This window comes from Erinaceus europaeus, chromosome 15, assembly GCF_950295315.1.
Source record: "Erinaceus europaeus chromosome 15, mEriEur2.1, whole genome shotgun sequence".
NCBI lineage: Eukaryota > Metazoa > Chordata > Mammalia > Eulipotyphla > Erinaceidae > Erinaceus > Erinaceus europaeus.
The window spans coordinates 12,746,587-12,774,322 of record NC_080176.1 but is presented as its reverse complement, the minus strand read 5'-3'; the positions used below and the strand labels follow the sequence as shown (position 1 = coordinate 12,774,322).

The 27,736-nt window shown below is 43.0% G+C and overlaps 1 protein-coding gene across 3 annotated transcripts; it reads right to left on the bottom strand.

The window, feature by feature from the left end:
* Positions 1-250: 250 nt before the first annotated feature.
* Positions 251-25,224, bottom strand: GDE1 (glycerophosphodiester phosphodiesterase 1). 3 transcript variants are annotated; one of them, XM_007516544.3, is made up of 6 exons: positions 24,803-25,224; positions 17,788-17,963; positions 12,147-12,252; positions 9,542-9,634; positions 3,517-3,728; positions 251-888 (listed from the first exon to the last, which is right to left on the bottom strand). In XM_007516544.3, the coding sequence occupies exons 1-6, from the start codon at positions 25,061-25,063 to the stop codon at positions 741-743; spliced, it is 996 nt and encodes a 331-aa protein (XP_007516606.1). In that variant the 5' UTR covers positions 25,064-25,224; the 3' UTR covers positions 251-740. The 3 variants fall into 3 exon arrangements, with proteins under 3 accessions (XP_007516606.1, XP_060028839.1, XP_016040820.1); XM_060172856.1 differs by having other exon boundaries at positions 17,788-17,959; positions 24,803-24,941; XM_016185334.2 differs by lacking the exon at positions 9,542-9,634.
* Between the last annotated feature and the right edge of the window lie 2,512 nt (positions 25,225-27,736).

Genomic DNA, 27,736 nt, shown 5'->3' with positions numbered 1-27,736 from the left:
GCTCGAACTGGGATCCTCACGCCGGTCCTTGGGCTTTGCGTCACGTGTGCTTAACCCAAGGCGCTACCGCCCGACTCCCACTCTTGTAAGTTTCTATCCAACAATTGCTCAGATTGGTTTCAACACTCTGTTGCCACTTCCACACCAGGGCCTTCCCCCCACCAGAGGCAGTCACTGGGCTGCATGCAGCAGCTTCCCTGACTTCCTTTGTCTTAGGATAGGATTCTCAGCACACTGTTTTCCCTTAGTGTTTCTTTTAATGTTTTTATTAATACGGTCACAAGTTTGACATCTATAGTAGATTGATAATAATATGGTTAAATGCAGATATTTTACATAAGTAAATTGCACAAGTGTGGCAGGTTTTGAAAGGTCAACTGAGTGATCATGCATTTCCATGCATTTGCATCTGTACCCTCTAAGGGCACAGATCAATCTGTGCTTATTATTTTCTGTGGGTCTTGCTATATTGTATGTTCGGCAAGGGCAGTGCCGAGCTGTTGTGTCTTTCTGCAGACCCAGACTTCAAGAATGATGGTGTTGAACTCACATTCCATGGAGTATGGCAGCAACACTGGGTTTCGCTTTGGGTTCAAGTAAAAATGCAACCACTGGCTATTGCTTGTGTGAACCACCTGATCCCCAGAGCTAGGGCTAGCACAAAGGGTATTTTCATAGCCCTGCATGAGGCTACAGGCATTTCTGTACCCATGTTTCCTCCTTGGGGGAAAAAAAAAAATCTAAAACTGAGATGCACAGTCTTCTAACATGCTGTCAGTGATATAGCTGATACCAAGATGGGATTCGTAGTAACTCTTTTCGTCAAAGGTGTTAACAGTCCAGCCAATAACCTGAACGCCTTTAGCAGACCACTTCTTCAAGTAGTCCCTGCAGAAAGAGGGAAAACCAACCCTGTCAGAATGACCAGCTGTCCCAGGTCACTAAGTGTGGTATTCACTAAGTACTAACAGTGCCCAGAAAGAGTCTTTTAAATGGGGCGAAGGGTAGATAGCATAATGGTTATGCAAAGAGACTCTCATGCCTGAGGCTCCAAAGTCCCAGGCTCAATCCCCTGCACCACCATAAACCAGAACTGAACAGTGCTCTGGTAAAAAACAAACAAACAAACAAACAAACAAGAGTCTTTTACATGGTTTCTGCACTATAATCACAATGTTTCAAAATGCAGCACAACAGCCTCCTTTACATTGTTCTAGCTGAGAATGCTTCAGTGGCCGACATCCAGCCCCGACCTTCAGAAGTCACACTGGAGGCTGGATCTGGGTTAGTCCCACTTTTTAAAAAAATTTTATTTATGAGAAAGATAGGAGGAGAGAGAAAGAACCAGATATCACTCTGGCACATGTACTGCTGGGGATCGAACTCGGGACCTCATGCTTGAGAGTCTGAAGCTTTACCACTGCACCACCTCCCGGACCACCTTTTTTTTTTTTTTTAAGTATGTATTTATTCATGAGAAAGAAAGATAGGGAGGGAGAGAGAGAGAGAAAGAAAGAACCAGACATCACTCTGGTACACATGCTGCTGAGGATTGAGCTCTGGACCTCATGCTTGAGAGTCCAATGCTTTATCCACTATACCATTTCCCAGACTACCCCACCTATCTTTCGGGGTCCTTTCTTTTATTATTATTATTATTATTTTATTATCTTTATTGAATAAAGACAGCTGGAGATCCAGAAGAAAAGGGGAGATAGAAAGGGAGAGACAGGGGAGTAAGGCGGTAGTGCAGCAGGTTAAGCACAGGTGGCGCAAAGCGCAAGGACCGGCGTAAGGATCCCGGTTCGAGCCCTCGGCTCCCCACCTGCAGAGGAGTCCCTTCACAGGTGGTGAAGCAGGTCTGCAGGTGTCTTTCTCTCCTCCTGTCTTTCCCTTCTCTCTCCATTTCTCTCTGTCCTGGCCAACAACGACGACATGAATAACAACAATAACTACAACAATAAAACAACCAGGGCAACAAAAGAGAATAAATATTAATTTTTTAAAAATCTTAAAAAAAAAAAAAAAGGGAGAAACAGAAAGATACCTGCAACCCTGCTTCACCACTTGGGAAGCTTTACCCTCCACAGGTGGGGAGTGGGGGCTCAAACCCATATCCTTGAGCTGTGTAACGTGTGCTCAACCAAGTGCACCAGCCCTCCCTCTCTCTCTCTCTCTCTCTCTCTCTCTCTCACCTCCAGGTTTATCACTGGGGCTCGGTGCCTGCATTATGAATCCACTGCTCCTGTGGCCATTTTTTCCCCATTTTATTGAATAGGACAGAAAGAAATTGAGAAGGTAGGAAAAGATAGAGAGGGAGAGAGAAAGACAGACACCTACAGACCTGCTTCACTACTTGCAAAGCAACCAACCTTCAGGTGGGGAGCTGGGGGCTCAAACTGGTATCCTTGCATGAGTCCTTGCACTTTGTAATATGTGTACTTAACCTGGTGTGCCACCCCCTACCCCCCAGGGCTCTCTCTCTCTCTCTCTCTCCTTCTTCCTGCATTGCAGAATGTTGAGCTTCTTCTACTTCTTTGGAAAAGCCTGGCTCTTTCCTGCCATAATTCTCTTGCATATCTTTTCCCCTCTGACTTGGATCTCTATCCTCTTCCCCTTCAATTCTTACTGACTCTCCAGATGTGAGATTAGCTGTCACATCCCTAGCCTCACCAGGTCAAATCACATGGTGTCTGCACACTGTTCTACACAGCACTTAGTTAGCTTAGATGTCATTTTGTACCAACTGGCTTTTCATTTGGCATCTATTGCTGCAGGGGAATAACTCACTAGGATTGTGCTTCTTTGCCGTGTGTATGACCCAGGTTCAAATCTGGTCCCCACTGCACTGAAGGGAGCACTATGGTCTCTTTTCATTTGATTCTTTGCCACTACGTTTTCAATGTCATATAGTACCTTGCAACACTACGGCATACAGCAAATATTTACTGAATTGAAGTGCATGCAGGCATGCCTGTAATAATGAAACTTAACAACCACAACCAATTACAGTACAGTTATGAAACTGGCAAAAGAAAAATTCAGATTGCTAACAAGGAAACAGGAAATATCTTGCAAGTAATGGAACATTACCTGCAATATATAGGACCAAAGGAAAAAGTGGGTGAGATGAGGTGGGTGGCTGTGAGATGTCTTCACTGTAATAGGCCTTGGAGATGATGTTGCTTTTCCAAGGGAAATGTAATACTGCTCACACCATAGCTTGGCAGGTTTTTCTTTTTTTCTACTTTTTGGAGAAGCAGGATCTTACATATCTGTTTTCTCTTTAAAATGTACTAAAAAGCTAGAATATTTGGCCAATTTATTTTGGAAACTGAAATATTGCCTGAGTGCTTCCCATTAATAAGCTAGAGGTATTCCAACTTCAGTATAGTCCTGGTGGGCTTTTTGTGGGTCAGAACCCATCCAGGGTTTCCAAAAGCAAGAAAGAGAGAAAGGGAGAAAGGAAAGGAAAAGGGGAGAAGGGGAAAGGGAAAAGGAAAGACTCTAACTTACGGAGATATAGAATCTTTTTGCATGAGGAAGGCTGACGTCCCACACAGGTACCACAAGATGTTATGCATGCTCCAGTCAAGCAAAATGTCCAATAGCACAAACACAGATTGTTTCCAAACGGCGTCATAGCGTGGCTTCCCATCTCCTGTGTGGCTGAGGCTCCAAGGTCTGTGAGTTAAAGCTGTGACTATATTCTGGTCAATCTGTCTCATCTAAAAAGGAATTTTGGGAAAGAATGATCACATCCTGAGTTCAATATCATTTTTTCTCTAGATGGAATCAATATGTTCATTCTGACAAGGTCATCATCCATCATAGTTGACACCCTGCCCCTTTCTGGAATACTAAGTACTTTACCATTTGCAGCATTAATGAAAACATCTCTTTATTAATTCTGAAAGCACTATGACTCTACCTTTATATTCTTTTTCTTTTTAGCTGGTGCAAGGGCCTTGCACATGAATGATTTTACTGCTCCTGGACTGACCTTTCATTCTCTTATTTCAGGGAGAGAGGGAGAGAGAGAGAGAGAGACATCACAGCACCAGTGCTTGCCCCTAGTGCTGTAACATAACCATGTAGCACTGGAGCTTGAACCTGAGTCTTGTGCATGACAAGGCACAGATTCTATCAGGTGAGTTGTCTTCCAGTCCCTACACTTCTACCTTTGAAATGGGGAAAAAAAAAATGCAACTTCAGAATCAGTTTTTAATACTGTCATAAGAATAAACTTTCAATTGGATAATGATAAAAATTCTGGCCACAGATAAACAACTAGAACTTAGGATAGAACCAAGACCTCAGGGGCCAGACGGTGTGGTGATGTACTCAGTTGAGTACAAACATTACAATGCACAAGGACTCGGGCTCAAGTCCCTGGTCCCTACCTGCAAGGGGAAATCTTCATGAGTGGTGAAACAGTGCTGCAGGTTGGTGTATGTCTTTCCTTTATCCCCTCTTGATTTATCTTTGTCTTTATTCAACAAGTAACAAATAAGTTATTAAAAAAAAGAGAGAGAAAAGGGGCTTGGGCGATAGCACCAGCGGGTTAAGCGCATGTGGCACAAAGCATAAGGACCAGTATAAGGATCCCAGTTTGAGCCCCCAGCTCCCCACCTGCAGGGGAATCACTTCACAGGTGGTGAAGCAGGTCTGCAGGTGTCTATCTTTCTCTCCCCCTATCTTCTCCTCCTCTCTCCATTTCTCTCTGCCCTATCCAACAACGAACGATATCAACAACAACAATAAAGACCACAACAAGGCTACAACAACAAGGGCAACAAAAGGGGGAAAAAAACGGCCGCCAGGAGCAGTGGATTCATGGTGCAGGCACCAAGCCCCAGCAATAACCCTGGAGGCCAAAAAAAGAGAGAGAGAGAGAGAGAGAGAGAGAAGAACTATGATCCTTTCAAGATGGGCTGATTAACTTTGAGCATCTTTAAAGAAAACAGCTGAGGGGCCAGGCAGTGGTGCACCTGGTTTAGTGCTCATGTTACAGTGCACAAGGACGAAGGTTCAAGCCCCTGGGTTCCCGCCTACAGGGAAAAAGCTTCATGAATGGTGAAGCAATGCTGCAGGTGTCTCTCTCTCCCTATCTTTCCCCCTTCCCTCTTAACTTCCCTCTGTCGCCAGCTAATAAGTAAGTAAATAAATATTTTTAAAAAACAGTTTAGAGGGAGTCGGGCTGTAGCACAGCGGGTTAAGCGCAGGTGGCGCAAAGCACAAGGACCGGCATAAGGATCCCGGTTCGAGCCCCAGCTCTCCACCTGCAGGGGAGTCGCTTCACAGGTGTTGAAGCAGGTCTGCAGGTGTCTATCTTTCTCCCCCCTCTCTGTCTTCCCCTCCTCTCTCCATTTCTCTCTGTCCTATCCAACAATGACAACAACAATAATAATAACTACAACAATAAAAACAACAAGGGCAACAAAGGGAATAAATAAAATTTTTAAAAAGTACAAAAAAAGAGGTGAAAAAAAAACAGTTGAGAAAGGGTTAAAAAAAAGAAGGGGGCTGGGCGGTAGTGCAGCGGATTAAGTGCACATGGAACAAAGCACAAGCACAAGGACCCCCATAAGGATCCTGGTTCGAGCCCCTGGCTCCCCACCTGCAGGGGGGATGCTTCACAAGTGGTGAAACAGGTTTTAAGGTGTATATCTTTTTCTCCCCGTCTCTGTCTGCCCCTCCTCTCTCCATTTCTCTCTGTCCTAGCCAATGACAATAGCAACAATAACAAGAGGAACAAAATGGAAAAAATGGCCACCAGGAGTAGTGGATTCATAGTGCAGGAACCAAACCTCAGTGATAATCCTGGAGGAAAAGAAAGGAAGGAAGGAAAGAAAAAAGGAAGGAAAGAAAGGAGGGAGGAAGATGGGAGATGAGGATGAAATCCTTTCAGAGAATGTATCATACTTTTTTTTTCTTTTGACCAGAGCACTATTTAGCTGTGGCTGAGGGTAGTGTATGGGATTGAAGCTGGGACTTGGGAGTCAGGCATGAGAGGCTCTTTGCACACAATTTTAAACCTTAATACATGCAAATAATCTTGTAACCCACTGTTAATAATAAATAAAAATGGAAAAAATATGCATAAACAGTAATACAATGAGAACCTTTGACCATGATTTTGTTTCAGCTATATGTAAAAAATCTATTTTGTTATTTTGGAACAAGTCCAAGACATAGTATCACTTCACCCTTAAAAATTGAAAAAAAAATACATTATATATATATATTTTTTCTTTGCATAACCTTTACGCTATCTTCCCCCATGTGAATGTATCATACATTTTAAAGGTCTCTGTGGTCAAGTTTAGCAAGCACTGATCAAAGTATCTGAAAGTCCCATGACCTCACTCATCTCAATGACTACTTTTCTCTGAGCATGCTCTGCCGTTACAGTGAAAATTCAAATGTATGCTGTCTGTTACTGGTGGAGAATGCTATAAAACCAACTCATTATTTTGGAAACCAGTAAATAAAGGGAATGATAATACATTTATTTATCTGTTGAATAAACTATAAAGGAGCTTCTTCCTTTTTTTTTTCCTTTGTCCTGAGACAAAGAGACACAAAGAGAGAGACATCATAGCACTGAAGCCTCCTTCAGTGTAGTGGGGGAAGGGCTCAAACCTGGGCTGCACACTTGGCAATGCTGTGCACTATCCAAGTGAGCTATTTCACTGGCACAAAAGTTCAATTTTATAGGACTATTATATAGCTAATACCTGAAGAAAACATGATAGAATAAAAATACTAACAGAACTGCAACTAGCAACAAACACAACTGCTAACAAGAGTCAGCTAGACATTATGTGCTTCCCAATGGAAAGATAGGCTCACCAATGAAGTGATCTTGCCAAGAATAACTGAACCTATAGTCTAATCAAGTCTTTAGAGCTCATGACCAATTTACTGGGAATATACCGAGGACAGGAATGTACAAATACTTGGGGACAAACTTTATGAAGCATTCTTTCAAAAAATAGATCATAGAAGAAAATAAAGAAAATCTGCAATGTATTAAGGTTTAAAATTGTGTGGCTGGTTGAAGTTTCTCTCTCCCTCCCTCTCTCCCTCTCTCACCTGCCTCTCTATTTCTTATGATGTATTGATTGATTGATTGACTGATTGATTGATTTTCCTCCATGGTTATTGCTGGGGCTTGGTGCCTGCACTACGAATCCACTGCTCCTGGAGGCCATTTTTTCCCCTTTTGTTGCCCTAGTTGTTTATTGTTGTTGTGATTATTATTATGATGATCATTTACATACTGGCTAGTCAGTAATTTTAGGATATTAATAGTCTTAGATGAGATAATGGTATTATAGCTATGTCTTAAAAAAAAAAAATCACTTTTCTTTCTTTTTCCCAGATGGAGGGTATAAGACAGAGAGGGAGAGGGGCTAGGTAGTGGCAGACCTGGTTAAGCACACATTACCATGCACAAGGATCTCAGTTCAAGCCCTTGGCCCTCTCCTGCAAGGGGAAACTATAAGCAGTGAAGCACTGCTGTATGTATCTCTCTCCTCTCTCCCTTTCTCACTCTATTTCTGTCTCTATCATAATAAAATAAATAAATAAAGCTAGTCTGTGCATTATTTTCCCCTTCTCAGATCGTTTAAAAAATATATAATGTGGGAGCCAGGCGGTAGCGCAGCGGGTTAAGCGCATGTGGCTCGAAGTACAGGGACCGGCTTTAGGATCCTGGTTCGAACCCCCGACTCCCCACCTGCAGGGGAGTTGCTTCACAGGTGGTGAAGCAGGTCTGCAGGTGTCTGTCTTTCTCTCCCCATCTACCCCTCCTCTCTCCATTTCTCTCTGTCCTATCCAGCAACGATGACATCAATAACAACAATAATAATAATCACAACAACGATAAACAATTAGGGCAACAAAAGGGAAAAAATGGTCTCCAGGAGCAGTGGATTCATGGTGCAGGCACCGAGCCCCAGCAATAACCCTGGAGGGGGAAAAAGTATATATATACATACATATATATACACACACACATATATATATATTGCTTTTTTTTTTTCAATTTTTAAGGGTAAAGTGTTACTATTATCTTGGATTTGCTCCAAAATAACAAAATAGATTATAAATATAGCTGAAACAAAATCATGGTCAAAGGTTCTCATTGTATTATAAACATGTTTATGCATGTTTTTTCCATTTTTTATTTATGATTAACAGTGGGTTACAAGATTATAAGATATTACAGGGTATATTTACACCCACCACCAAGGTTCTGTGCCTCTACCTGCCCACCTCTCAAATTCTCCATAATTAAGAGTTTTGGGTTTTTTTTTCCCAAGGTGGTATCCTACAACTAACTACCAGACAAGACCTAATGACATATAATTTTTTGTCAAGAGAACATTTACCAAAGTAATCTGAATGAGCCTACAAGCAACAAAAAAGGAGTTAAAGAATCATGATATTTTAGGGGCCAGGTGGTGGTACACCTGGTTGAGCGCACACATTACAGTGTGCAAGAATCTGGGTTTGAGCCCTTGGTCCCTACCTGCAGGGGGAAAGCTTTGCAAGTGGTGAAGCAGTATTGCAGGTGTCTCTCTCACTCTCTCCTTCTCTATCACCCCCTTTCCTCTTGATTTCTGGCTGTCTCTATTAAATAAAGATAATAAAAAATTAAAAAGCAAAGCTCAAGGACTGGTATTAAGGATCCCGGTTCGAGCCCCCGGCTCCCCAAGGATGTCGTTTCACAAGCGGTGAAGCAAGTCTGAGGGTGTCTATCTTTCTCTCCCCTTTTTTGTCTTCCCCTCCTCTCTCCATTTCTCTCTGTCCTATCCAGCAATGACAACAACAATAATAACTATGACAATAAAACAAGGGCAACAAAAGGAAATAAATAAATATTTTTTAAAAAATTAAAAAGAGGGAGTCGGGCGGTAGCACAGAGGGTTAAACGCACAAGGCACAAAGCTCAGGGGCCGGCGTAAGGATCCCGGTTCGAGCCCCCGGCTCCCCACCTGCAGGGGAGTCGCTTCACAAACGGTGAAGCAGGTCTGCAGGTGTCTATCTTTCTCTCCCCCTCTCTATCTTCCCCTCCTCTCTCCATTTTTCTCTGTCCTATCCAACAATGACGACAACAACACCAATAATAACCACAACAATAAAAACAAACAACAAGGGCAACAAAAGAGAAAATAAATAAATAAATATTTAAAAAAAATTAAAAAGAATCACAGTATTTTCAAATGGGGTCTGCGTACATAAACCTAACTATATTTCTCTTGTTAATTTAAGAGACAAGTTTAAGTGATCCAGTTTAATTTAACAGGCTCTCAGGCTTAGTTAGTTAGCCCACTGCTGGTTTCATCATGATCTTTTTTTTTTTTTTTTTTTTTAACCAGAGCACTGCTCAGCTCTGGCTTATGGTAGTGCAGGGGATTGAACCTGGGACTTTAGAGCCTCAGGCATGAGAGTCTCTTTGCATAACCGTTATGCTATCTACCCCTGCCCGATCTAGCATACTATTATGTGCAACAAGAGTTCTGAACTTTACCTTATAAATAACATCTGGCAAGAAAGAGCAGACGATGCTATTATAGTATAGTTGAGGAAACTCCATATATATTTTCTTTAGAGCATCAGTAGCCTGTGAAACAAACAAACAAAAAGTGTACTTTAAACTCTTAAAATGAGGTATTAAGGATGACCCTATCCAATAAATCAGAAATGTATTAATACAAAGGGAAGCTGAAGTATTGATAGACTCTATTACCTACGGTTTTGGTTTTGTTTTCATTTTGCTACCAGGGCTTCTTTGGGGCGTCATGATTCCATCGCTCCCACAGACTTTTTTCCCCCCAGCTAGAGGGTGAAAGACAAAGATGAGGAGAGAGGGAGAGAAAGAATGGAAGGAGCAGCCCTCACCCCATAGCATGACTCCATTGCTTGAGAATGACGCTTCCGGCATGGTTAAGTATGCACTCTGTCAGGAAGCTATCTCCCAATCCCCTACCAGGACACCTTAAACTCACATCTATAGCACATCAGGAAGAAACTGGGGCACTGATATTTTACTGTCTTGGTGAGCGTTCACCCGTATTGTCATGCTCTTGGAAAGTGAAAGTTGTGGGTAGGGGTAGATAACATAATGGTTATTATGTAAAGAGACTCTCAAGCCTGAGGCTCCAAAGTCCCAACAAGTTCAATCCATACCCGCCCCCCCCACACACACCAACATGAGCCAGAGCTGAGCAGTACTCTGGTAGAAATTAATAAATATTATAAATATTACATATATAATTAAAGGAAAGTGAAGATTGCAAACAAAATTTTGAGATCTTATGGTTATACTCTGATGTAGCTAACAAAAAGTTTTTTTTACACCCACAACTCTTTAACACTGACTTTCCTGGCTAAAACATGAGCCAAGTGGCCTGAGAACTATGAATGAAGAAGTGATAGTGAGATTTTGTAATCTCCTTGACTGATCAGAAGTAGCCAGTTAGTAGCTGTTAATAGCATAGTCCACAGAATAAGCTGAAATGCAATGTTGCTACAGCATAGCTCTTGAAATACCACAAATACGTGGAAAGTTGCACACACATAACCAAATATATGCAACAACATGCATTTGAAAGAAGAAAAAAATAATAACAAGAACTTATTCAGGTCATTATTTCCCCTTCACTAATATAATGGGATGTGAGCTTTAGAGCCAAAGCGGTTTTCCTTATGTTATTTGAATAAAAACTGTAACTCCTCATCTATATAGTATTTTACTTCCGTAACAACTCCCTTGTCCAAAAGTAAACTGAAGATGAGCTAAGTTAAAGTTGTAGTGCAGTGAGTGATGGGGTTTAATCATGATCTGTTGGACTTGAAAGCCCATGATCTTAGCCCCTGTGTTCTTCTGTCTGATTTTGCTGCCAAGTCTTTCTTGTTCCTTCATCTTGCCATTCTGGTGAATCAGATCACTATGTTCTACCCAGTGCTGCCCAGACAGTTGTTAGTAGCCTACAGGATTCACCACGTCCACTCCCTGTTCTGGGAGATGAAGTATGAAGAACAGAACATGGGGTGAAATTTGGGACCAAACATGGGCTCCACCATGAACCAAACCTGAGGTGCTTATTAAAAGCACATGTTCCTTGTTTAATGAAACAGAATGTCTCCTCTAGGTGATATGGCCCAGGAATTCTTTTTCTTTTTTTTTTTTTAATAAGTAATGTGGGACAGTTTTGTTTTGTTTTTAATATTTATTTATTCCCTTTTGTTGCCCTTGTTGTTTTATTGTTGTACTTATTCTTGTTGTTGTTGTTGGATAGGACAGAGAAAAATGGAGAGAGGAGGGGAAGATAGAGAGGGGGAGAGAAAGATAGACACCTGCAGACCTGCTTCACCGTTTGTGAAGCGACTCCCCTGCAGGTGAGGAGTCGGGGCTTGAACCAGGATCCTTAAGCTGATCCTTGAGCTTTGTGCCACATGGGCTTAATCCGCTGCGCTACCGCCCAACTTCCGGCCCAGGAATTCTTATCTTCAATAAATATTCCTGATGATTCTGATAGAGAGTTTGTTGGAAGACCCAGCTGTATACAGCTATCAGTTTAACAGGATAGGAAATTAGCCAGAGCACTGATCTCCTATTTCCTCAAAAAAAAAAAAAAAAAGGGAATTCACTGCACTAAAAGTGAGAATATATACTTGGGCTCATAGTTCATGTTGTAACAGCTAGTTTCTATTTCTTGTGGTTAACAAAAAAACATTTTTTTTTCTGACTCTATTGGAATTCTCACCCTGTACTAACAATAACTACTGCTTGGGGGATACCTAAGTTGTTCAGAGGGAGAAAAGAGTTCTTTCACAAGGTTAAGTATCCTGCTCTTATGCTTACTTAATATGTTTTGTCAAGTAAATAAGGGAACCTGATTCTACTTTGTGCCAGTGGGAGAATATAAGGAGTCCTTAAAAGATCCCATAAAGATAAAGAGATTTCTACTTATTCCCATAATTTACAATTTCCTTAAAAATGTTATCTTTTACACTATACATATTTATTAAGCAAATATAATTTGCAAAAATAAGAATAAATAGACCATCACTTTTGAAAATAATTAATCATGCCTTCTTAGAAAAAGTAAACTCTGTGGTATAAACTGTACCATATTTGCATGGCCTTTGACATCAAAGAAGATTGTGAGGTTATGTTTTAGGCACTCTGCAACGGCTTCCCTCAGGGTAGGGATCTTTTCATCAGGAAAGTCATTCCTATAAGAGAAGGAGGAGTGCATGGTCGGAAAAAGGAAAAGATGAAAGTTTAATAGAAAAGGTAATTGACAAATGCTTCCCAAACAAAAAAGAAAAGTGTTTTCACCAACTTCCTTTCGAGATCAGAGTCCAATTACAGATATTCTTGACCAAAGGGTAATTATAATGGACGGGGGTAGATAGAATAATGGCTATGCAAAACAGGCCTATGGCTCCAAAGTCCCAGGTTCACCCCCCTCACACCACCATCAACCAGAGCTGAGCAGTGCACTATTTAAAAAAAAAAAGGGGGGGAGTCGGGAGGTAGCAGCGGGTTAAGCGCACGTGGCACCAAACGCAAGGACCGGCTTAAGGATCCCGGTTGGAGCATGGCTCCCCACTTGCAGGGAAGTCGCTTCACAGGCAGTGAAGCAGATCTGCAGGTGTCTATCTTTCTCTCCCCTCTGTCTTCCCCTCCTCTCTCCATTTCTCTCTGTCCTATCCAACGACGACATCAATAATAATAACTACAACAATAAAACAAGGACAACAAAAGGGAATAAATACATAAATATTTTTTTTTAAAAGGATAATTATAACTACTGGATTAGTAGCATAATTAGTAACTCTACTCACCAAAGGGCAGAGTATATGCCACTTCTGGAAAACACAGGCTTAAAAAGAGTTGCTACTGGAAGGTCCATGTCTAGCCTTCTGAGAGTTTTCCAGACTGCTCTCCACAGAGGCTGTACCAATTTACATTCCCACCAGCAATGTAAAAGGGTTCCTCTGTCCCCACATCCTCTCCAGCATTTGTTGCTGCTGTCCTTTTTGATGTATGCCATTCTTACAGGAGTGAGGTGGTATCTTAGTGTTGTCTTACTTTGCATTTCTCTGACAATCAGTGACCTAGAGCAGTTTTTCATATGTTTGTTAGCCTTTTGGATCTCCTCTGTGGTGAATGTTTTGTTCATTTCCTCTGCCCATTTTTGGATGGGGTCATTTGCTTTTTTGGTGCTAAGTTTGCTGAGCTCTTTATATATTTTGGTGATTAGTTTCTTGTCTGATGTCTGGCATGTGAAGATCTTCTCCCATTCTGTGAGGGGTCTCTCTGTTTGTTTAATAGTTTCTTTGGATGTGCAGAAGCTTTTCAATTTGATGTAGTCCCATTGGTTTGTTTCTGCTTTAGTCTTCCTTGCAATTGGGTTTGATTCATCAAAGATGTCCTTGAGGTGTATGTGGGAAAGTGTTTTACCAATGTTTTCCTCTAAGTATTTGATTGTTTCCTAACACTTCCTCTCCACTATTCCAAGCTTGGGATCCATGATTGCTCAACAAATTGTTTGGCTTCATATGTTAACTCTCTTTTCAATCACCAGTTTCCAGATGCCACCAGGATGCTGGCTAGGCTTCCCTGGATTGAAGACCCCACCAATGTGTCCTGGAGCTCAGCTTCCCCAGAGACACACCTTACTAGGGAAAGAGAGAGGCAGACTGGGAGTATGGACCGACCAGTCAACGCCCATGTTCAGCGGGGAAGCAATTACAGAAGCCAGACCTTCTACCTTCTGCAACCCTCAACGACCCTGGCTCCATGCTCCCAGAGGGCTAGAGAATGGGAAAGCTATCATGGGAGGGGGTGGGTTATGGGGATTGGGTGGTGGGAATTGTGTGGAGTTGTACCCCTCCTACCTTATGTTTTTGTTCATTAATCCTTTCTTAAATAAAAAATCAATTAAAAGAAAAAAAAGAGTTGCTATGAGGGTCTGGTGGTAGCGCAGTGGGTTAAGTGCAGACCGGCAAGGATCCCAGTTTGAGCCCCCCCCCACCTGCAGGGGGATCGCTTCACAAGTAGGTGTCTTTCTCTCCCTCTCTCCATTTCTCTCTGTCTGTCCTATACAACAATAATGACATCAATAACAATAACAATAATCACAACAATGATCAAACAAAGGCAACAAATGAGAAAAAAAAAATTAAAAAGAATTGCTACTGCTCTGACAGAACTCTATGCAGGAGAAAGTCCTAGCAATATACAATTCTATTTATTATATTGTTATACATTTATTTAAGTGCAACTATCAAGAGTTAAAATAAAATTTTACCTGTAACTTTCTCATAAATTAAGGAGTTAATAGATACAAAACCAACTTTTCTTTCTTCCTCCTTTCTTTCTGCTTTATTTATTTTAGGAGAGACAGAATGAGAGAAGGAGAACCAGAGCACTACTCAGCTCTGGGCTTAAGGTGGTGCTGGAATATCTGGGACCTCAAGTGTAAAGCTGGTGCTCTACCAGGCTGATCTATCTCCCTGGCTTGAAACCAATTTTTCTCAATGAAATATCACACTATGGAATTTAACTTATGCTAATCCAACTATTCAATATATTACTTTTATTGTAAGTTTTTTTTTTCTTCCAGGGTTATTGCTGGGGCTCGGTGGCTACACCACAAATCCACTACTCCTGAAGGCTATTTTTTCCTTTGTTGCCCTTGTTGAAGATTTTTTTTAAAAAAAAAATTTATTTAATTTATTTATTCCCTTTTGTTGTCCTTGTTGTTTTATTGTTGTAGTTATTATTGTTGTTGGATAGGACAGAGAGAAATGGAGAGAGGAGAGAGGAGTGGGAAGACAGAGAGAGGGAGAGAAAGACACCTGCAGACCTGTTTCACCGCTTGTGAAGTGACTTCCCTGCAGGTGGGGAACCAGGGGTCGAACGGGGATCCTTATGCCTGTCCTTGCGCTTTGCACCACCTGCACTTAACCCGCTGCACTACAGCCCAACTTCCTGAAGTTTTTTTTATAATAAAATTATTATTTAAGTAGAGCAGGCAATTGTCAGCCATTCCACTCAGTGCCTAATCCTAGGTAGTAAGAGATAAGACACGTGAGCTGCTGGCCAGCCTTAGTTCCCATGTTCCCCTCTTAGGATAAGCATCTTACCACACTGAGCTTAATCCTAAAGAAAATATCTATTTTTCTTACAACATGGTCTCTAAGCACATGTCAATCCTTTTTTCTGGTATTCCAGCAAAGAAAACAGAACTGATTTCATATGGGACAAAGACTAGTTGTGTTAAAGACATAAAGGTGAGAGACACACTGACTTTGGTATCATTCCTTTCTAATGAATTTTAAAGGGTAAAGTTAACCTGAAGCAATTTTTGCTTTCAGGGTTGTCTCTGAACCTGACATGTCACTGTATTATTAAAAATCTTTTTGAGGATGACAGAGGCCCTAGTGGGGGTTGTATTGTTATATGGAAAACTGGGAAATGTTATGCATGTACAAACTATTGTATTTACTGTCAAATGTAAAACATTAATTCCCCAATAAAAAAAAATTTAAAAATTAAAATTAAAAACTTTTATACAGATGCAAAAAAAAAAAACCACAACTCTTTTTGGGCCAGGCAGTGGTGCACTGGATTAAACACACACATTACCATGCACAAATACCCATGGTCAAGCCCCACCTTCCCACCTGCAGTGGGGATGCTTCAAGAGTAGTGAAGCAAGTCTATAGGTGTTTCTCTTTCTCTCTCCCTCTCTATCTCCCCCACCCCTCTCAGTTTCTCTATGTCCTATCAAATAAAATAGAAAAAAAAAGGGGGGGGAATGGCCACTGGATGCAGTGCATTCGCAGTGCTAGCACCAAGCCCCTGGTGGCAATAAAAAAATAACCCTGGTGGCAATCAAAAATATAAATACAAAATAAATAAAACTAATGACAGTAAAGAACAAATCCATTAGATTGTACTCAGAACTTTCAAGTGTTGCCAACATTCTCTCTGAAAGTATGATTTTCTTTGGTTGATTTTTAATTTCAGATTACCATACCATGATCATTGGATCAAATACTCAATACTTGGAGAGTATAGACATTGTTCAGAGAACTGACAAGATATGGATAACAGTAAGCACATACTTTTCAGTTATTATAAACAATAGGAGAGGGATTTAAATGATCATAACTCAAAGTATATTATTCAGTATACTAATTCCAAGATATTTATAACTGCTGCTGGTAGGGAGGAAGGATGTAGTCTGCTGTAGTCATATCCATTTGATAAGCATTAACTTAATAGCAAGAATTGATTGGCATGAACTATCTACCAACAAGGAACACATCTAAAGTATACACACTCCTCCCACACACACACACAACACTGCTCAACTCTGGCTCACAGTGGTGTAGGGGATTGAACAGTGGGCTTTGGAGCTTCAGGCATGAGTCTTCTGCATAACAATTATGCTGTCTCCCCAGCCCTATATACACACACTTTGGAACATACTGATATAAACTATAGTGAGAGGACTGAGTAAGTAATTTGACTTTTTTGGAATTGTCTCTACAAGCAGGATTGACCTACATATGTACTGCCAAATATGGTGGGCACATATGGCTACTCAAGTTTAATAAAATAAAAAATTCAGATTCTTGCACTAATCTCACATTTCAGGTCCTCAATCACAGTGGCTACCATATTAGATAACTGACATATATACACTATTTCCATCACTACAGAATGTTCTATGGGGCAGTACTATTCTAGGTGATTTCTAGGGTCCTTTCTAATTTCCTAGAATTCCAGGACTCCTTAGATGTCTATTTTAAAGATCTATAGAGTTAAAAGGGCTAGGTTAAAAGGTGATACTTTAAAAGGTGTTTTATTTCTTTAAAAAAATAAATTTCATTTATTCTTTATTAATAGACCAGAATTTAAGAGGGGAAGGGGGAGTAAAAAGGGAGAAAGACAGAGAGACACCTGCAGTACTTGCTTCACTACTTGTGAAGTTTGCCCTTTGCTGGTGGGCCTCGATCCTGGGTCCTTGCAAATGGTAACATAAGTTTAACTGGGTGGGCCACCATTCAGCCCTTATTATTTCTTGATGATCTTAAAGGATGCATTAACTTTTTATTGATAAAATTGAAAGATATCACATTTGTTTTAGTTGGCTAAGTGTTTACATCTATTATGGCACCATCAACAAAAGATGAGTTACAATTATTTTAAAGTTACAATTATTTTCTTGTGATGAGAACTTTTAATATACTCTTTAAGCCACCTTCAAATATATATAATACAATACAGTATTATAAACTATAGTCACCATGCTGTATCTCTGTATGTTAGATTTCTTTATTTTATAACTAAAGTTTATAGCTGTTGACCACCTTTACCCCATAATTTACTTTTTGATGTTTATGAAGGTAGAAGATTAACAAGCAAAGCTCTACAATTACTTTCAGCACCTTCACTCTCTAGTGTATATGACAGTATAGAGCGAATCTCATGCTAGTGACTGATCAGACAGAGTACTACCTTGAGAACAATTCCAAAGTCAAAGCTGGCCTGATGAAGGAAGGATGAAGAGCACCCATATCATAAGCCTGTTGTTCCTGGCACCTGCTCTTTACCTGGGAAACCAGTATCTCATTTCAATAAAACATACTAACAATTCTCCTAGAGCAGACATAACTAGAAGATGCCAGTCTTTCTGTGATCCCTACCAGAAGCTGAAAGCTACATTTAAGCGACAATGAACCACTTACCTCAATCTGTGATTTGCTGCAGGATTGAGTTTCCTAACTTGTTCAAATGTCAAATCACACAGCCGTCCAGTGCCGTCAGTAGTCCTATCTACCGTGCTGTCATGCATTAAGACAGGAATCCCATCGGAAGTAAACTCAATGTCCAACTCCACGCCTGTTGCTCCATTCTTAGCTGCCTTAACAAAAGCATCCACAATATTAATGTCAAGCAGCCACAAATGCCATTTTGCAATCTAAACACTCAGCTGATCAACAAGTCTGGTTAAGACAAATGCTCTCACTGATTCCTTCCTGTACCAAATAGCAAGCCAATCTCTATCTTTTCATGGACATTACCCTTTGGTTTCTACACTTAATGATTCTTCAGAATCAATTTCCCCATTCTTCCCACCCGCAGAGAGACAGATAAGGAGTTTTGAACTATTTCTTAAGTGACTTTAATTATTGAGCTACTAATGGTTTACAATTACAAATATCTACAAATTCTATTGTTAGCCTACACTGTCTGTCTGGTACAGGATCCCTAATGATTCCCGTGATGTTGATTAGTTAGATATTGCATTACTCCAGAATGAGCAGGGTGAGCCAGGCTTTTATTTAGTTCCACCCTCAACAGAGAAACCCCAAGGTTACATCTAGGAAATGCTACATTTTACTCTGTGAGCAGCACTGGAGGGTCCAGCAAGTTGGTAAGCTTGATGGGATATGTTAGAACTTGTCCAGAGAGAGAATTTAGATACTAAATTTTATGGGCTATGCGCCTGTGAGAATACTATCACTGCTTCCTTGTTACAGAGAAAATGTAACTCACTATGATCAAGATTTAAAAAAAAAGTTATTTATTACTTTCAATCTGCTGTGGAGAAATTGAGAGGGAAGGGAGGCAGTGAGGGAGAAAGATATTTAGTGGTCTCATTTTCAGATGAGGAAACTGACACAAAGAGTAATTAGGAAACTTGTTCTGGGTTGCATAAACTAGCATGTGGTAGAGACTATAGCTGCCACCCTCTCCACCCCCAAATTGAGGTAATGCTAGTCACAAACGGAATGCACTGTATACAAGCTCACACCTCTAAATGTACACTAGCACATCCGCCATCACGTAGTCCACCTGACAGCCTCCACTCTTTGTAATCCTGCTGAGACTATACCCCTATCAACACGACAAAGAGGGGCTAAACTTCTTACTCCCTTAATTCTCTGGCCATTTCCCCCCTAAACTTATCATTAACAACAGTGACAACACAAGAGAAGCACAGAAGTGCTTCTTTTAAAGAAATGATTAATGAGACAGTGATACAGACAGAGAACCTGAGCATCACATTCAGTACTGGGAACTGAACTCAGAACCTCAAGCTTTTAAGCCAGGCACCACCTCCTAGGGCAGAGAGCATTACTCATTAAGTCCCCAAAGCTCTGTTTTGTGTTCTTCAGAATCTGGTGGAACTTCAGGGCTTGTCAGATGGGCTCCAGTGCCCATGGACAGCAGGCTGGCAGAGAAGATTTTCAGGTATGTGGACCAGAGCATACTCAGGGGCGTAGCTGGCCTGGGAAAGACTAGATGGTTAAGAAAAAAAGAAGCTCATGCCTGAAACAGGGGCATTGGCAATAATCCCCTCTTTCTACTGTAATTAAGAACAGTCATGGAGGGTAACAAGTTCTTCACAACTCCTACTCTCACTGTTTAATATTGGTGAAGGTGTGCATGGGAGATAAGATAATAATCATTTGAAACACTTTCATGCCTGAAGCTCTAAAGTCTCTGGTTCAATCCGTCACCCAAGTTTAAGCCAGAGTCAAGCTGTACTCTGGTAACAAACATTCCTGGAGGGTAGCAGACAAATGATTGAACTGAATCCCTGGCGAAGAGGTTATCCTTATTAACTAGTAAAAATCCACCTGACTTAAAGGGCATAAAGAAAGTGCTACTGACAGCCAGGGAGACAGCACAGTGGATAAAGTGTTGGAAACACAAACATGAAGTTCCAAGGATGAGCCCTAGCATTGAACGTGCCTGAGTGATGCTGATTCTGTCTCTACTCCCTCACAAGCATATTAATCTTTTTCTTAAGAAAGAAAGAATGCTACTATGTTCCCAGAAAACATTCCACCCTGTTGTTATTTTTACTAGTGCACTGCTCAGCTCTGGCTTAGTGGTTTTGAGAGTTGGGAGCCTCAGGCATGGGAGTTTGTTTGCATAGCCATTATGCTATCCTCCCGCCCTTGTTATTATTATTTTCATTCTTCTGTCACTTCAGGGAGGATTTTTTTTTTTTTTTTCTCTAACTAGAGCACTGCTCAGCTCTGGCTTATGGTGGTGTAGGGATTGGACACAGGACTTTGGATTCTCAGGCAAGAGAGTCTCTTTGCATAACCATTATGCTACCTACCCCTGCCCCAGGGATTTTTTTTATTAGTGATTAAATAGTGATCGACAAAAGTGTGGGATAAGAGGGGCACAATTCCATACAATTCCCACCACCAGAGTTCTGTATCCCATCCCCTCCCCTCCAATGGAAACTTCTCTATTCTTTATCCCTCTGGGAGTGTGGATCAAAGATCTTCATGGTATGCAGAAAGTGGGAGGTCTGGCTTCTGTAATTGCTTCTCTGCTGGGCATGGGCATGGGCGTTGGACCAGTTGATCTATACCCTCAAGGATTTTTTTTTTTTTTTGCCTCTTTTTATTGCTGGGGCACGGTGCCTGCACTACGAATCCACTGCTCCTGGAGGCCACTGTTGCCCTTGTTTTATCGTTGATGTGGTTGTTATTGATGGGTTGTTGTTGTTGGATAGGACAGAGAGAAATTGAGAGAGGAGGAGAAGACAGAAAGAGGGAGAGAAAGATAGACAACTATGGGAGTCGGGCAGTAGTGCAGCAGGTTAAGCGCTGTGGCGCGAAGCGCAAGGACAGGCATAAGGATCCGGGTTCGAGCCCCCCCCCCCCCCCACCACCACCTGAGGAGGTCGCTTCGCAATCGGTGAAGCAGGTCTACAGGTGTCTTTCTCTCCCCCTCTCTGTCTTCCCCTCCTCCATTTCTCTCTGTCCTACACAACAATAACAATAATAACTACAACAATAATAAAGAACAACAAGGGCAACAAAAGGGAAAATAAATAAATAATAATAAAAAAAAAGACAACTTCAGACCTGCCTCACAGCCTGTGAAGCGACCCCCTTGAAGGTAGGGATTCCTGCGCCGGTCCTTGTGATTCGCGCGCTTAACCCTGCTGCGCTACCACCCGATCCCCAAAGATTTTTTTTTAATTGCCACCACTACCAATTCCACCAGTCTCGGTGGCCATTTTCCTGATTTTAGGAAATTTTAGATAGGACAGAGAGAAATTGAGATAGGACGAGGAGATACAGAGAGGGAGAGAAAGACAGACATCTGCAGATCTGCTTAACTCCCTGAAAATAAGGAGTTAGGGCTCAAACCTGGGTTCCTGAACTTGGTAAAATGCACCTGTACTTAACTGGGTTCGCCACTGCCCGCCCCCCCCCCCCCATATTGTTTTTCTTTCTTGCCTCCAGGGTTATCACTGGGGCTGGGTGCCAGCACTACGAATCCACTGCTCCTGGAGGCTATTTTTCCCATTTTGCTGCCCTTGTTGTTGTTATTGTCATTGTTGTTATAGCCATTGTTGCTGTTGGATAGGACAGACAGAAATGGAGAGAGGAGGGGAAGACAGAGACGGGAGAGAAGGACAGACACCTGCAGACCTGCTTCACCACTTGTGAAGCGACTCCCCTGCAGGTGGGGAACCGGAGGCTTGAACCGGGATCCTTACACCAGTCCTTGAGCTTTGCGCCATGTGCGCTTAAACTCTGCGCTACCGCCCGACCCCCAATACATATGTTTTAAAAGCCCTTTGCCAGAAAAACAAGTTGGGAAATTAGATCACATTAAGAAATCATTATTAAATTGCTTTAGGTGTGAATAATAGCATTTAGTTATGTTAGAGAAAAAAGAAACATTCTGAAAGGATATGAAATCAAAAAGGGAAAAAAAAAAACCAAAGCAAAACTTGGACTAGATGGGGTGTATTGCACCAGAGCAAAATATTCTGGGGAAGGGAGAGAGGCTCATGGAGTCCTGGTACATGATAATGGATAAGGACCTATGGTGGGGGTCAGAGTGGTCTGTAGACCCTTCTCATGGGAAGATGAGAAATTATACTCATTTGTCCGGCGTCGGGCAGTAGCGCAGTGGGTTAAGCGCTAGTGGCGCAGGTGGTGCAAAGCGCAGGGACCTGCGTAAGGATCCCGGTTCAAGCCCCTGGCTCCCCACCTGCTGCTTCTTCTAGCGTTTGCCCTTCTTCTGTAGCCAGTCAACAGCGTCAGGTTGAGCCTGATGTAAAGTTTCGAGACCTCCTTTGAATCCAGTCAACAGCGTCAGGTTGAGCCTGATGTAAAGTTTCGAGACCTCCTTTGAATCTGGAGAGGTGGCAGTCGTTGACTATGTGGGTCATAGTCTGTCTGTAGCCGCAGGGGCAGTTCGGGTTGTCTCTTGCTCCCCAGTGATGGAACATAGCGGCGCACCGGCCATGGCTGGGGTCGCTTTACAAGCAATGAAGCAGGTCTGCAGGTGTCTTTCTTTTTCTCCCCCTCTGTCTTCCCCTCCTCTCTCCACTTTTCTCTGTCCTATCCAACAATGGCAACAACAATAACTACAACAGTAAAACAACAAGGGCAACAGAAGGGAATAAATACTTTTAAAAAATTGTACTCACTTGCCAGCAATTGTACTATAAACCATTAACCTCCTAATATATGATAAAAAAAAAAAAAAAGAAGAAGTTTGGAATTTTGTTGGGAAAAAGCCTTTTGCATAACCACTACACTATCTTCCCAGCCCTATTATATTTTTTTCTAAATTATTTTCTTTTTTTAAAATAATTATTATTGTTGTCATCGTTGTTGGATAGGACAGAGAGAAACGGAGAGAGGCGGGGAAGACAGAGGGGGGAGAGAAAGAGAGACACCTGCAGACCTGCTTCACCGCCTGTGAAGCAACCCCCCTGCAGGGGGGGACCCAGGGACTCCAAATTGGGTCCTTAGGATGGTCCTTGTGCTTTGTGCCACCTGTGCTTAACCCTCTGAGCTACTGCCTGACTCCCTCTAAATTATTTTCTTTTGTATGTGCTTACTTAGCCTAATGTGGACTGGATTGCACTTTTGGTCACAGCAGGGGATGATCTTGTAGTAGTTGGGGAAAAAGATGGAGGATGAGGAAGAAAAAGAGTTGGAAAGACTAGTGTAAACTTTCTGTGAAGAGTAGGAAGGGGACCACATACAGCGGGGCAGAGAGGTGTGCCTTAAAGTAGGAGGCTTGGGACAAGCTGAAGTAAATGACCCAGGAGTAGAAGTCAAAGTTAAGGTCATTTCCTTAAGTACCAAAGCAGAAGGATTTAAGAACTAGTAAAGCAGGTGCGACCAGCACCATTCTGCCTTTGTAGAAGGAGGGGCAGGTGCTGCCTTTGCCCAGATCTGGATATCTTGTTCTCTCAAGAAGCTGATGATGTAGCTTTAAAGGCTTATTTGAGCCTATATTCTTCCCCGTGCAGAGAGGGAGGAGTGGGAAGGTGTGATAACTCAGCAGTGAGCCTGACAATTCTCTGTGCTCAGACACCTGCCCAACCCTCACCAGGAGCTCACATCTGTAGAAGGCCAAGCCCTGCATGTGGGCCACGTCAATGAAACACAAGCCATAATGGAGTGGGCATTCTACAGACGCGGAAACGTAGGGCAGGGCTGGGACTGGAGTGAGGTGGGGTGCTCTGCTTGCCACATTCCAGTCATGACTCTCAGTGAGACACAGAGAGCTTAAGTAACTTGTTCATTACCCAACAGTCTATGTTTTTACATCTAATCTAGGGCAAACAGTGTCTGAGTTTGGAATAAGGTTTTAATGTATTATTATTTTTAGTAGTATTATTAGTTTTAGTAGTGGTTTAATGTTAATTTCCTAAATTACAAGATAATGGGTATAATTACACACCACCTCCAGATTTTAAAAAATTTCCATTTATTTTTTTAAATTTTTCTCCCAGAGCACTGCTCAGCTCTGGCTTATGGTGGTGCTGGGGATTGAACCTGGGACCTTTGGTGCCTCAGGCATGAGTGTCTTTTTGCATAGCCATTATGCTGTCTTCACAGCTCTGGGTTTGGAATCAGAAGGCTGAATTCTAGAAAAAGCTGTGTGTATATCAGACAGAACACTGCCACACGCTGAGAAGGGTCAAGAGTCTCAGTAAAGCCTTGTGAGAAGGGAGGCGGACACTGATAAACGAGTCCTACTGTCCAGCATGAAATGTGTGTTTGAGGGGAAAAGTTGGTAAGGAGATGACCTAGATAATTTGGTGGACAAAGGCAGTCCTGTGAAGCTGATCCCTTTAGACTGAACCACTGCCCAGAGCTCTACTTAACCTGGCCTACTTTCTATACTTCATTCACCCACCAGTCTTTGTTCTGTCCTTTGAAGTCAGGCCACATAAGACCTATTCTAACAATGTAAACATCATTGCCAGCACCGGCTTTTCCTGGAAACCACAGCCCTACCACCACCACCCTCCCCAAAGCTAGCTCAGTCACTTCTTCAAAAAGGATTTTTCTGACCAACACAGCACAGCCTCTCCGACCTGGTCATTCCCAATTGCTCTAGTTGTCACCGCACTGTATGCTCTTTTACATACAGATCTCATGTCTGTGTTTATTTGTTTATGGCCTGTCCCACCCGTGTTAGATCTGGGACGGCAAAGACAGACCCTTTCGGTCCTGTTCATGACTGAGTCCTCAGTGGCGTGCATGACAAATATGGTTGCATTTGGTGTGTTCTATAAATACTCGAGGCTGGGAGGTTTTCCAACCTTCAGAGGGTTCGAGGGCTTCCTGCATAAACTCGATTGTATGTAGACCGATGGGGAAGCAGATGAGGAGGGCTGTGCAGAGAAGACAGACGGTCGGAGCTGCCCCCAGAGCTGGTGGGGGAGGCCGCGAGGTCTGCGGGGCTCACCTGTCGAATGGCCGCCAGCGTGTTCTCCGGCGCGTCGTGGCTGCCACCGCGATGGGCGATCGCAGAAACCCGGTCCCGGGGCATGAGCACCTGCAGGGCCCTGCGGGAGGGCACGGGTTCAAAGCTGAAGAAGCGCAGCAGGAGGTAGAGGCTGCCCGTGAAGAGGCAGGCATTGAAGGGGCTGCGCGTCATCAAGAGCAGCAGCACTAGCAGGAAGGAGAAGGGCCCTATGAGCCCCCCCTGCTCCTCCCACAGCCACATGCCGGCGCCCGCACCGGCACGCACGGGAGTCCCGGACCCGCCGGGCTCCCGCGACAGGAGAACAAAAAGCAAGGGCTGGAGCCCAAGCCACTGGCAGCACAAAGAATCCTCAGAGGAGACCAGCGCCGCACAATGGCGGCACCGGCCACATCCGGAGAGGGAGCCGGACGTTCAGCCAATCAGGACCGGGGATAGTCAGCGTTCAGGGGCGGGGCTGTTGCCTAAGCAACAGAGGCTGAGTCTGGAACCCAGGTTAGCATTCCAAAGTGGCTCTGGGGGATTCTCTGGTCACAACTTCAAGCCTGACTTTCAGGCTCCAGAGCAGAGGATGTGGGAGCTTGTGTCGCACTGGAAAGGATCTTGTTGACACCTTCATTCTGCCAGCGAAGAAACTGCCCAGGGAGCTTTGGACAGGCAGGTCTTTAATTCAATTCAAGATGTACCAAACAGTAGTCCAAGTGCTGTGGACACAGCAGTGAACAGGACCGACAGAGTCTGCATATAAATATTACTGGATAGAGGCGGAGAGAAGTTGAGAGGGCAGGAGATATAGGGAGAAAAAGAGACACCTCCACTTGTGAAGCTTTCCTCCTTCAGGTAGGGAACAAAGGCTTGAACCTGGGCCCTTGCACACCATAATGTGTGCGCTTAACTAGATGTGCCAACACCTGGCCCCCCAGAGTCTTCTCTTTCTGAATTTACATTCTCAAGGGGGCAAAGTAATAGCGTTAAGTCTTGATAGTCTTTATTATAGAGTACTTACCATGTTTCAGGTTTTGTGTTAGTGCACTGTAATTGTGCTCTACCTGGTGCGCCACTGCCCAGACCCCAGCTGATGTTTTAAAGGCATTGTTTCATTTATTCTCAACAACCTCAGTGAGTATTATCTCAGGATACAGAATTCCATAGACTCTTTGGAGAGCTTTTTCAGATTTTTTTTTTGCCTCCAGGGTTATTGCTGGGCTCAGTGCCTGCACCATAAATCCACCGCTCCTGGAGGCCATCTTTTCCCCCCTTTGTTGCCCTTGTTGTTATAGCCTTGCTGCGGTTATCATTGTCGTTGTTGATGTCATTCGCTGTTGGATAGGACAGAGAGAAATGGAGAGAAGAGGGGAAGACAAAGAGGGGGAGAGAAAGACACCTACAGACCTGCTTCACCGCAGGTTGTGAAGCAACTCTCCTGCAGGTGGGGAGCTGGGGCCAGAACCCAGATCCTGACGCGGGTCCCTGAGCCTTGAGCCACGTGCGCTTAACCTGCTGCGCCACAGCCTGACCCCCAGCCTTTTCAGATTCTGAGGGAAGGAAATATATATATTTCCTTTCCAGAGTACTGTTCAGCTCTGGCTTATGGTGGCGCAGGGGATTGAACCTGGGACTTTGGAGCCTCAGGCATGAGAGTCTGTTTACACAATCATTATGCTATCTACCGTCTGCCTGAAAGAGCATATATAAAGCTGGAAGAGGTTTTTAAAGAACCTCTCATTCTATAGATGAGGAAATTTGAGTTCAGGAGAGGTGAAGTGAATTGAGCTGTAATAGCTGCTTAAGAATTGACAGCATCTCGGTTGGAGCCCCTGGCTCCCCACCTGCAGGGGAGTCGCTTCACAGGCGGTGAAGCAGGTCTGCAGGAGGCTTTCTCTCCTCCCTTTGACTTCCCCTCCTCTCTCCATTTCTCTCTGTCTTATCCAACAATGAACAACATCAACAACAACAATAATAACCACAACAAGACTACAACAACAAGGGCAACAAAAGCGGGGGGTGAGGGGGAATGGCCTCCAGGAGCAGTGGATTCCTGGTGAAGGCACTGAGCCCCAGCAATTGTTATGCCCAGAAGTTAGAGTCCCGATCTCACACAAAGAAGACCAGAATCACATGCAATAATAGCAAGAGCCTTTATTAGGAAGCTTAAGCTTAGGCCAACACCCTTCCAAGCAAAGGGAGAGTCTGCGACCTCTTATCACTTCTCGTCCCACCTTTTTATAGTTATCACAGGGTGGGCACAGGTGGAAATATCCACATGGAACAAGGAACAACTGGCTTCCGGTCAATAGCTGCTCTCAATATTCTGGGCCCCTCTCCAATCCCACAGCAATAACCCTGGAGGCAAAAAAAAAAAATTGACAGCAAACTCCCCTAGGTCTTTTCACTGCTACATCTCTGTCTAACTTTCCCTCTATTAAGGGTTAACCTGTCTAACTTTAACTCTATTAAGGGAGGCGGGCGGTCGCGCAATGGGTTAAGCACACATGTCATGAAGCACAAGGACCCGCATAAGGATCCCGGTTCGAGCCCCCGGCTCCCCACCTTCACGGGTGGTGAAGCAGGTCTGCAGGTGTCTATCTTTCTTTCCCCCTCTCTGTCTTCCGGTTCTCTCGTGATTTTTCTCTGTTCTACCCAAAAACAAAAACAGGGGCCTTATGTACCAGACAGTATACAGCAATGATTTGTTCCTGAAGGCCATCCCTTGTGATAGGCATTTTTGAAGCTCTTTTTATATATTCCAAAATAGGCACTGGAAGAAAAGTCAGTGAGAGGCAGAAGGTAGGGATGGTACAATAACTCATTTGGATAGTGTATTGCTTTGCCGTGTGTGCAACCCAGGTGTGAGTCCCTTTCCCACTGCACTGAAGGAAAATTTGGTACTGTGGTTCCTCTCTCTCTCTCTCTCTC